The 11,385-nt window shown below is 47.3% G+C and overlaps 1 protein-coding gene across 2 annotated transcripts; it reads right to left on the bottom strand.

The window, feature by feature from the left end:
• Window positions 1–3,542: 3,542 nt before the first annotated feature.
• On the bottom strand, window positions 3,543–8,962 carry LOC120797242 (platelet glycoprotein Ib alpha chain). Of its 2 annotated transcripts, XR_005708478.1 has the most exons (7): window positions 8,798–8,962; window positions 6,843–6,938; window positions 6,563–6,754; window positions 6,082–6,177; window positions 5,799–5,978; window positions 3,748–5,249; window positions 3,644–3,658 (listed from the first exon to the last, which is right to left on the bottom strand). XR_005708478.1 is itself a non-coding variant. In XM_040140736.1 (6 exons), the coding sequence occupies exons 1-6, from the start codon at window positions 8,960–8,962 to the stop codon at window positions 3,816–3,818; spliced, it is 2,163 nt and encodes a 720-aa protein (XP_039996670.1). In that variant the 3' UTR covers window positions 3,543–3,815. The 2 variants fall into 2 exon arrangements, 1 of the variants encoding a protein (XP_039996670.1); XM_040140736.1 differs by having other exon boundaries at window positions 3,543–5,249.
• Between the last annotated feature and the right edge of the window lie 2,423 nt (window positions 8,963–11,385).

The following is an 11,385-nucleotide window of genomic DNA, read 5'->3' as shown; positions in this document are numbered from 1 at the left end:
TCGAAGACAACTTCATTTTCAATGACGCGATACAAGAGGAACCTTTGAAATTGAGGACGTCCTGGCGACCTGCTCCTCGCGTGGACCTGCGGCCCCCAAAACCGAGGACTGCGGTTGCATGACGGGCTCTTAATCACGTCATAGCCTGCGCTTTGAAGTAAAAGAAAAATGTCCAAATAAAAAGGCCCAACTTGCTCTGAAGGTGGAGACGTACTGCTCCAACTATCAGCTGACTGGACCCTGGATGAAAGTTGGGTTTTACAAAGATAAAGAAACTGACCACTGGTTGTAATAAAGAAGAAATGATGACGAGTTTAGCCCAGCGACCGATAAGGAGATAAAACAGCCGTCACTTCGGTCACCACAGTCACATTTCCACGCCAGTCTCTGTTTTTATATTATTAGTCTCCGACGAATGTCTCCGCGTGTCCCTGCCCCCCTCGTCAACGTCAACTGCTTTTGCCGTGACGGCAGCGGAGGTGGGAGAGGCTCCCGACGTACTTTGATATGAGGCTCTCAAGGAACAGTGATCAAACACGTCTCTGCTCTTCAAGGCTGCGTCGCAGTAGAGAGACTGGACGTTTCCACGCGAATCAAACTGGTAAATCTGAATCCTTCTCAATCCTACGCCACCTCCCCCCGTTATAACATCCACATGCTGCAAATATAAGAACTGAAATATTGCACTTACAGAGCAGCTGGAGAAGAGATGTTTGTCCCATTGTAGGCTACCACACACAGCGGTGACGAGACCTTCTCAGACCCCCCCAGTTAGGTTCACTGTGGTTTCCTGTCCAACAGGTTCCAGGTGAGAGATGACACAATGGTAGGTTTATTTAACCAGAAAACAAACACAGACTGGACGGACGGAAGTAAGTGGGGGTCGGTGACCCGACCGCTAACACGGGGAGGGCTCTCAGGCCTCGTCTATTAGCATGATACGTAGACTGTTACCGTTGGCTGAATAGTTTGACAGACCCCCAGCCCCCTCTGATCCTCGCTGATGGTCTCCGTCTTCTTCGGGTAAATGCTTTGACGCTGATGGTCACGACTTGAGGTGAACTCTGAAGAAAGACGGGTCTCACGGCGAAAGCATCCGAGTCACGAACCCGAATTCAACCAGCGGCTGTTTTCTCTCTCTTTCCTTTCTCGCTCGGTCTTTCAGTGACACGACTGGTTCGCCTCAAGTCTTCACCATCGGCACCGTTCCTCGGTGCGGTCAACGCAGACCCAGACGAACCCCCGGTTCCAGGCTTTTTAAGTGCCCCTCCCATGTTAGGGTCCCGGGAACCCTCGCTACAACACCCCTGTTTCTGGGTCTCCCAGAAACAGCTGGTTTCTTTGGTCCAGCACCCAGAGCTCTTCCTCTGAGAGTAGGTCAACCTTAAGCAGGTTAAATCTCTAAACACGTATTTCTCCCTGCTCCAGCCTCTGTCCAGACTAAACCGGAGCAGAGCCAAACACGCAGTGTGACAGTCACCGTCGAAGTTAAGAAGAAAACTTTCTGCACCTTCTAAACGTCAGTGAAACCTGGTGATACAGATGTTATCAGCTTTGTGTCTCACTCCTCACCAGATGTTGGCTGTGATGCGGCTTTGTTGTTTAACTGAAAGGAGGACGACGAAGAAGGGTGTGTGTGTGTGTGTGTGTGTACACGTCTCTGTGGTTGCATACATTTCTGTTTGACAATTCAAGTTCATTTTTCAGTATTCACACACAAAGCATTGTCATCCCGGCAACCCCCGAACGTCTCTTTGTTTGTTCTTTGACCAGGTGCATCCTTCAGTAGACAGAGACTCCACACACCTGTTTGATTTTTTTTGGTCCCCCCCTCTGGATAAATTAGCAGCGTAACGATGTGATGAATTGTCCATCCACAGCCCTTTACGATAACCCAGAGCTCTGGCCAGCTAATCCCGCACTGTAGGAGTTTCCTTTGGGGAGTTGCTTTCTTCACGCACCCGACATTTCTCACCGGTCCGTTTTGCAATTTGTGCTTTTTTAGCCTCGAAACGCAACACACTCCGATGGTTTTTCAGATTAAAAGCCCTACCAGGAAGGAGTCGAGACTTAAATTGTGAAAATTCAAATTTGTAATCATTCTAGCGTTTCTTCACCATTGTCACATTGACAGACAACAAACCGTTGCGACGCTCTCGTACACTGTTTATGGTTTGCGATTGCCCCGATGGGGATTTATTTATTTCCCACATCAGAGCCAGGACACCACGTCCTTTCTCAGGGCCAAGTGCTGCATTTGTGTTACTGTTGAACAGAGATGTAACGTGACTGAGCCTAATCGTCGTTCGGGAGTCAAATCGGCAGTAAGCGACTGATGTGACTCCTGCTGTAATGATGAATTAGCACTTTGGAAATGGACGTGATACTAGGGAAGGGGGGGGGGGGTTAAAGAAAAGAAATAAAGGCCAGTCTCTAATATAATCCTGCCTGAGTTGCCTTCAAAATGTACATACTGACACACGTGTGAGCGAGACAGCGCTAATTCATTATTCAATAACTTACCTGGGACTTTCTTGGGTGGTTGTATGCAGAGTATGAGGCATTGATAAAAGGTCAAATCCTAGTACGTGGCTGGACCCTTGACCTGTCGGCCTCTCTCCTGCTCTCTGTGCTCACACATACGGTGTTTTAATGCGGCTGAATTCCCAACGAACCTTTTCGAGCTCAAAAACATCAAGTGGCGACAGCTACGTTCAGGTAGTGGGGTTTTTTTTTTTTCTGAAAAGATTTTGTTAGTAAACTTGATGATGTTTTCTGGTTGGTCGCGATCAAGGCTTTGCATCTGCACAACAGTAAACAAATGGAAATTTTGTCCAAACACCAAACCACATCTGTACTTCAGACATTTAATCATAGAAGTTATTGAAGCAACTGTTAATAATGTACTTTTTGTGTGTAAGTGCCAAAACATGTAGGTCAAAGAGGAGCAGCCCACATACACAACTCACATCCGTAGAAAGCTAACGCAAATGTCGGTCACGTCACAGTCAAGAACAAACATTTTTAATAATAAAAATTAATAAAGCTTGCTTCATGAAAGCAATCACAACAACAGGTTAACAACAACAAACAAAAATAATCGGGCTCACTTGATGATCTTACAGCCAAGGACAATTAATAGTCGTGATCACAAACATCCAACACACATCGATCAATCACAGGTGCATATGATTACAGGGTGAAAAGAAAAGGCACAGCTGCAAACTGTTTCAATAATTATTTGCCTCAGCAGTGCAGTCGAATACACATAGATCATAGTAAAATGGAAAAAAAACACACATGCATCAATATACATCTCACATCGCAAGTCAAAGCGAACTAAACTAACCACGTGGTTCTGTCCTGCTGCTTTTACTGCCGTGACACAAATAATGAATGACATTAGATCAAATTTGAAAAACTTCCGTCCTTATCTGAACATGTGAAGCGAGTAAGGTGAAGTTCCGAGGCTGGATTTTTAGCTACGAGCGTTGCGAATGTCGATGCCACGACACTAAGGAAGTCAGGTGCCCACAGCTCTCCTCACGGGACGTGGGGAAGCCAAGTTATGACGATCGTGCTTACGAGCAGCCGAGTGGGGAAAAAGCTTGTCATCGGCCTCGGACTTGGAATTCCGAGTTGGAGAGCTTGGGAATTTCTGACGGAGAAGAAAAGAACCACAGACAGGTCAGCCGAAATAAAATCCAGCGTTGAAACTGATACACTCCATCCGGCTCGTGTTCTCACTTGGTGACGACCTGCTGCGAATACATAACGCAACAGAGGCTAATTCAACCACCAGGCTAGCACTGACATCACTGAGCTGCCTCCCCCTCGGGAGGCATGGTCACCCCCCAGGGCATGCTGGGTAGGTAGTGTGCCAGCCACTCCCCCCAGCTGCTCCTGGGCTCCTCCCCTCTCCCCACCTCTTCTCCGCCTCCTCTTTTTACCTCCCACCCCCCCACCACCCAGTCCAGCTCCTCCCTCCCTTGCCCTGCCTCCCCCCTTTCCTCCCTCAGAATCACACTGTAGCGCTTCCTGGAAACTCCTCCACCTCCGCCCTTCCCCCCTACGTCTTCTGCAGAGACCCGACACTCCTCCATCACATCCCTCCATCCCTCTATCTCCTCCTCTTTGCTTAACAGACGGTACAGCGTCTTCCTGTACACTCCTCTCTCCTCCCTGCCTCCCCTCTCTCCTTCGGCTTCTCTCTTCACTTCTCCTGTTCCTGTGGGCTCCAGAGTGACAAGAAGTCTTTCTTTCCCTCCTTCTCCTGCCCCCTCTCCTTCCCTCTCCATACGTTCCCCTCCCTCTCTGTGGATGAACAGAACAGAGCGATACAGCGCCATCACTCCTCCTCCTCCTGCCACCTCCTTCTCTTCCCTCTTGCTGTAGGTTAACATCCTCATAGCCTCACTGCCTCCTCCCCTCCTTGCCAGCGCCACACTCAAAGGCTTGTACACCCTCCTGTACCAGACCACTAGCCTCGCCAGAGTGGCCAATATGCACGCCAGCGACGCCACACACAGCAGCACGCACGCTGCAAAGAGCCAAAAACAGAACACGCCTGCGGCTCCGACGGCGCCGCTTTTACCATGTTGCTGGCCGCTGACCGCTCCGTTGATCACCCATGAGGGGATTGGCACGGGTGTTACCTCAGCGGTGGCCGGCGTTGTGACTTCCTGGAGTTTCGGTGTTGTTACAGTTGAAGGAACGGATTCGGTTGTCCCAGGTTTTGTGGGCGCAGCGGTCGTCATGTTAGCAAGGCTTTCAAGAGTTGGTCTGACGGCAGGAAAAGAGGGATGAGTAACCGAGGTACGTGTCGGAACCGATGACCTCTTCGCCCCCGGATGGCCTGACCCTTCAATGAATCTGGTCATGGTTTGGGACCAGGACCATGTGAATACACTCTGGACTTCAGTGTGGAGTTGTAATGTGACCACACTGGGAGCAACAGTAGCAGCAGCAGTAATAGCAATGGTAGGAGGAGTAGTAGTAGGAGGAGGAGTAGTAGCAGGAGGAGTAGTAGGAGGAGGAGTAGTAGCAGGAGGAGTAGTAGGAGGAGGAGTAGTAGGAGGAATGTTTGCAATAGTTGGGATAGAAGTAGCAGCTGTGGTGGAAGGAGATTCAGTAATTGGTGGCTGATCGAAGTCACCGTCTGGACCTGGTTCTTTTGCAGGTGGACACAGGTCCGATTCTCCCAGACTCATCACAGGTTTACCCTTAAGCAGCCACGGAGAGTCACACACCTGTGAACATTTAACAAACGTCACAAAATAAGCGAGTCCCTTTTGGATTTTAAATATGCCTCAAACAAACAATCAGAGTCGTAACAAAAGGAGTTCTGTCCTAAGTCCTAACGAACAATCTGTCTAGTCTCTAAGATTAGAGTTTTTTCTAAAGGCCTCAGCTTGCTTCAAAGAAACTAGTTTGTACAAAGTCTAGTTCGACCACATGCAAAGGTTAAACTGTTTCTAGCTGCTGGAGTGAAAAGCCTGCTGTGGCACGGTGAACAAGACCCTAAGATCCTTGAGTTCCTTTAGTTGGACTGAACTGTCCATCTACTATTGGCTGGCATTTGACGCCCTGTGATGTCACCCTGTGGGTATAACAGACGGTGACATTACCAGAAACCAAAAGTCAGCAAATATGAGACTAGATGGCGACCTTCACACATATTTGGGTTTGGGTCGACGGCTAATCAGCAACCAATCAAAACCAAATACGACCGCAGTCATGTTCTTTTTACAACTTCTTCTTTGTTGCTTTTCCTTTTTTTTTCTGTTTGCGGTACTCACCACACTCTCCACGTCATTCTTGATGAGCGGGCCATCCCGGACGTAGACGTTGATTTCGTAGTTCTCGAGATATGTGCGCAAGTAATCAAGGGAACAGGAGCAGGCCCAGGGATTGGCTGAGAGGTAGAGGTACGGCACCTCCTCCTTCGTCCCGAACCATTCATCTGGCATCACTTTGATCTGAAATGAAAAGGACGTGTCTCGAAGTTTTAGACGTGCCAACGTGACTGTTTTTTTTTTTTGCTCAAATTCTTTCAGAACTCCTTGGAGTGTGTTCTCGCACCTTGTTACTCTCCAGGTAGAGGGTTTCTATAGCTGGAAGGGGGTGGAGCATGAGCTCGGGAAGCACTTTAATATGATTGTACGACAGGTCCAGGATCTAGAATGTGACAACATGACAACTTTTTAAAGCTTCATTTGGACTTATTTTCAGTCATGATTGGAGCTCTGATATTAGGTCCGTAACACGCTACCTTCAAAGTATTCTTCGTAACTTTCTAATACACTACCATGACTATGTGAGTCCTAACTTCCTTACAAGCTACGTTCAAGGCTTTTGTTTTAACTTCCCGAAAAGGCATTTTCAAGTTATCGTCCCCATTTTCTAACAAGCTCAGAAACTTTCTGCCATGCATCCTTCATAGCGTGCTTAGTTCCGTCGTCGTGTTTCCCCTACCTCCCAAATATGCCATGTTCACGTGCATCTTTCCACGCTTACAGGCTACAATCCAAACGGTCATTGTGTGACATGCTAACGCACTGACCTCCAGTTTGCTGAGTCCAGAAAAGGTATGATCGCTCAGAGAGTTGATGTTGTTGTTCTCCAGGTAGAGTTCGGTCAGAGCTGGACAGGCGGAGAAGGAGTCGTCGGAGAGGGACGTCAGAATGTTTGACCCCAGTCGGAGAACACTGAGGGTGGGCAGGATCGAAGTGACGCTGGGGGTCACCTCCGGGACCTGGACACACAAAAATCATGCTCAACTGGCTTTGACGTTAGAAAAATGTTAAAATTGATTTCTTTTTAAGCAGGATTCAGACAGACACCTTGTTGCCTGTGAGGTCAATCTCATAGATCTCTGTCAAAATCTGGAAGGAGGACCAGGGCAGACTGGTGAAAAGGTTCCTGGGGAACAACAGGACCTAAAAACAGAGTGAATAGAAGAAGAAAACATTTAGAGCTGTCAGGGTTTCCTGTCAAACTGTCTTCTTAACAGTCTAAAGCAGGAAGCTTGTGTCTCTGCTGCGGTCTCCTCCTGTCAGTCAAACACTTCATCCAGTCGGAGTTCAGACTTCAGAAAAGTTCCTCACAGTTTAAACTTGCTCGGAAATGTTAACAGCAACGTTTCTTATTTTTTCACAGCACAGAGGAGGTTTAATCGTGTGCTGTTGTTTCAGAGCTACATGGACGAGTTGGCTGATCATGATTCCGTCTGTTACATATTCATATTATGAACAGACAACGAGAATTAACTGCTTCATCATCTGTTCATGGCAGATTTATATTTTGAGCTGCTGTGTTCATCTTTGAAACTGTGCATGTCCCAGATAACAATAAGTTTCCTCTGAAGAAAACTCTGTACTGTCAGGGCATCATGACAGGGGGAGCCCTGTGTTTAATTATTAAAAAATAATTTAAGATCTTTTCATAATTGTAACTTGTCTTTTCTCAAAATTATAAGGCAGGTTTCTCGTAATTATGGGATTTTTTTCTTGCAATCGTTGGACAGTTTCTCATAATTAAGAAATAGTAAGTCGTAATCATAGGACAAGGCCTCCAGTTTTGATTTGGTTTTTTTCTTGGTGAATGCAAAACGCGTCTGTATCACCCACCTGTGACTTATGATAACGTGTTCTTTCTGATCACACTCCGTCTCCAGGTGAACCACAGGCATGTTTGGCGCGCCCCTCGACGCACCGGGCAGCAAAGACTTTCAGGCCATAAAATCTTAAAAGTCTTACTTTTAATTGTCGGAGATTCTTAAATTTTGAGACGATGAACGATTACGCATGTTGGCAGTTAAAGAGCAGTTAGTCTGTGAGAAGTGAAATCCGGTTGTAATTTGTCCAATCCATGGCCGAACTACTCGTGTGTTTCTATGAAGCGGATCCTTCGGGTCGGTTAAGACGATAAACAGTTCAGCAGAAAACGGTGACGCGGTCACAGGAAACGCCGTGTTTCAGTCTAAAAGATGAAGGATTTACACTGTGGTGCCTCAGCCCGGGAAGAGTGACGCAAAGTGAAAAGAGTCATTAACGCCTCAGCTGACTGCAGGATGTAACACCTGGTTTCCTGGATTTGGCGGAGGACCCTGTTCGAAGGCAGAGCTACATGATCAAAAAATGTCGGCCTGCCACAGCACTTCAGAGGAGACTACAGCATTGATGAGCTCCTAATCCTCGGCACGATGAAACCAGGTTTATCCTTTTCAACTCCGAAGTACCGGTGCGGTCGGGGAACGGGACAGAGAGTCTCACTCGTCACTTAGGCCTCGACTGAGGTGGTTCTGACGCCTGTCAGATTTACGTGCACTGGAGCTGGACAATGATATTGAAATGCTTATTGCTTCAGGATTTTACAAAATTCTGTTGTTAAAATGAAGAATTTCAAGCCAACAGTTATTAAAAGCCAAAATTAGTTGTGTTTTATAAGGTTTTGTTAATGCAAAAAACATTCTGATCATATTTTGAATATGTTTGTTATTTAGAGGTAAATCTAAATATTGGAAAAACATCCATATTAATATTGATTGAAACCAAATCGCTCAGTCCTGACGTGTCATTTTTCCTTCTGAAAAGGTTTCTGAATTATCTTTGTTGAGGGCTGATTTTAAAAAGTGTGCAGATAACCTGGTAGAGGAGAAATATTTTGGCTTCTTGTATATTATTTTCCGCTTTTTGCTGGAGTCAGTCACTGTTCAGATCATCAGATTCATCTCCGTCTGAATGTCTTTTACATTTAACCCGACTTTATGTTTGCTGTCGGTGTTTCGTGGCGTTACCTTGGTCGCGGGCGCGAATCCTGCCGGGATGCCGTCGAAGCCGGCCTCCGTGCAGTTCTCCCTTGGCCGGTGGTCCTTGTCGCTGTCGCTTTGGCAACCGGCCACCGCTGTAACCATGGCAAGGTGAGACAGCAGGAAGAGGAGGAGGAGGAGGAAGAGCTGCATAGTGAAAAAGACCCTCAGCTCTGTCCGCATCAGTCCAAGAAGAGAAACTAAGAAACTGAAGAACCCTAACCCTAGGAGACGCTTTGGATACCAGCATCTAGTGTGTGTGTGTGTGTGTGTGGTTTGATTGACAGTTGTTGAGGCAGGAAGTGTGATAAAACTCTGAGTTCAGCTGAGTCTGTTGATATCTGACTCCTCTGTCACGCTCAGCAAGTTTCTCTTTATACATTTTAGTTGTCACCAGCGTCCTGGTGTTTTTTAGGTCATTTTTTTATTGGAATGGTCACGGCCTCCTGCTGTCTGACTACAGGGAGACAAAGTGATAGCAGAGCTGTCAACACTGGCACATGTTGCTACTATAAATGGACAGTCCTGGTTTTCATGTTTCCTTGGGTTCGTCACATCTGCTGCTGAGTCGCTTTTGTGTTTGTCCAATAAATGCGGGTCTTGTGGGTCAAACGGTGTCATGTCTGCTGAATTTGTGAAAGTTCATATTTGTAGAACTTTGACCTGAGCCGCACTGACCTTTGTGCTTGGCTGAAGGCTTCGCTTGGCCACAACCGGCACCATTACAAGCTGCCGAATTAGCTATTACCACTTCCTGTCTGCAGCGTAGCCGTGGATGTACAGACAACTACCACTGGATCACCGATACTGAAGGAAACTTAAAAACATGAAGATTGACGATTCTCCAGTCCCGGAGGATCTTGGGGGTGGGGGCTACTGTGGGATTATGGGGTTCTGGGGTCGGTGCTACGAGCCATTCGGTCCCTATGTCACTGGACTGAGAGTTGTGTCCGTATTCTCGGCAGGAAGTCAAACACGTTTTTCACCAATCCTGTGTGTGATCTTCATGGGCAGGATTTCAAGGCTCGGCTGGGGGGAGGAGAATGTCCAGTTCGGGGGCCTCAGAACTGCTTCTCTGCTGTTTGCAGAATATTTTGTTCTTCTGGCTTCGTCAGATCGTGACAGTCGGCAGTTTGCAGCCGAGTGTGAAGCGGCTGGGATGAGGGTAAGCACCTCCGAGTCCGAGGCCACGGTTTCCTGCCGGAAAACGTTGGGTTACTCCCTTCGGGACAGGAGGGAGTTTCTGCCCCAACGGTCCGTTGTGAAGAAGGCGCTGAGCCAAAAGGCAAATCTTTCGATTTACCAGCCTTCATCTATAGTCATGAGCTTTGGGTAGAAAAACGAGATCGCGGATACAAGCGGCCGAAATGGGCTTCCTCCGTGGGATGGCTGGGTTCAGCCTTAGAGACAGGGGGAAGAGCTACGACGTCCAGAGGGCAGCTCGTAGTAGAGCCACTGCTCCTTAACCTGGACAGGAGGCCGCCGAGGTGGCTCAGGCACCTGATTAGGATGCCTCCTGGGCGCCTTCCATTGGACGTCTTCTAGGCACGTCCAACTGGTAGGAGACCCCAGGGTAGACCCAGAATTCGCTGGAGAGACTACGTATCTCATCTGGTCTGGGAACGCCTCGGGATCTCCAGTCAGTTAGCAGCACACGAGGTACCACGTGCGGTGCCTGATTTTCCAGCTCGAACATTAACACGGCTTTAAGCGCAGTGTCACAAAGATATACGTAGTCGCCAGGGTTCAATAATGATGTGTGTTAATGGAGCAAATATGGTAAAACCGCTGCTTTTCTAAGGAGCTGACGCACATCTGTGCTGGATAATAGGACAGTGGTGGATCCTGATAAAGATGATATAAAGACGCCTACAAAAAAAAATGGGTGCAGGTGTCGAGTGTTTGTTGTAAAACTAAAACACTCCTGATGAAGCATCAATCTCACCAGCAAACTGTTCTGTACCACCTTTACGTCTTGGCAGTGTTCTTCATTATCCTGTGTGTGTGGTTGTTAAGATGTTTTCTGTAGTTGTCAGTGGTGAAATGTAACTTGAGTATATTTACTCCTGGACTGAGCTACCTGTACTTTACACGAGTATTTCCGTTTCTTGCTGCGTTACACTTCTTTGATTGTACAAAGTAAGGAGAAGATTGTACATTTTAGTGCCCTGCACATATTCCATGACTTTTACGTTAAAAACATGAGCTTATAAAATAAAACGCTTTCTTAAAGATTAAACCAGTGTTTTCCGACCTTTCATGAAAAAGCAGTGTCTGGCTGAGGCTCGTCCATCTGAGACGTGTCCTGTCCCACCTAAACTTCTCAGATTGCTTCATTTGATCAACTCTTCCCTTCCACAAAAAGTCTGAAAAATGAATCCACATTTGTGAATCAGAACTGTCCTTCTTCTGTCCTCTCCCATGAATCATCTGGTTGGGAACCAGCGGACTAAACTCTCTCCCTGTATTTTGTTGTTAAAGTCAGGATGTTTTCTTTCAGCGCTTGACCTCTCTCGGCCACCGTACCGTTGGCACGGTTGCGGCGGGAAACCCGGTAAAGCAGGAGGCGAGTCGTG

This window comes from Xiphias gladius, chromosome 12, assembly GCF_016859285.1.
Source record: "Xiphias gladius isolate SHS-SW01 ecotype Sanya breed wild chromosome 12, ASM1685928v1, whole genome shotgun sequence".
NCBI lineage: Eukaryota > Metazoa > Chordata > Actinopteri > Istiophoriformes > Xiphiidae > Xiphias > Xiphias gladius.
The sequence above is the reverse complement of the archived record's forward strand: the minus strand, read 5'-3'. Positions and strand labels throughout refer to the sequence as shown.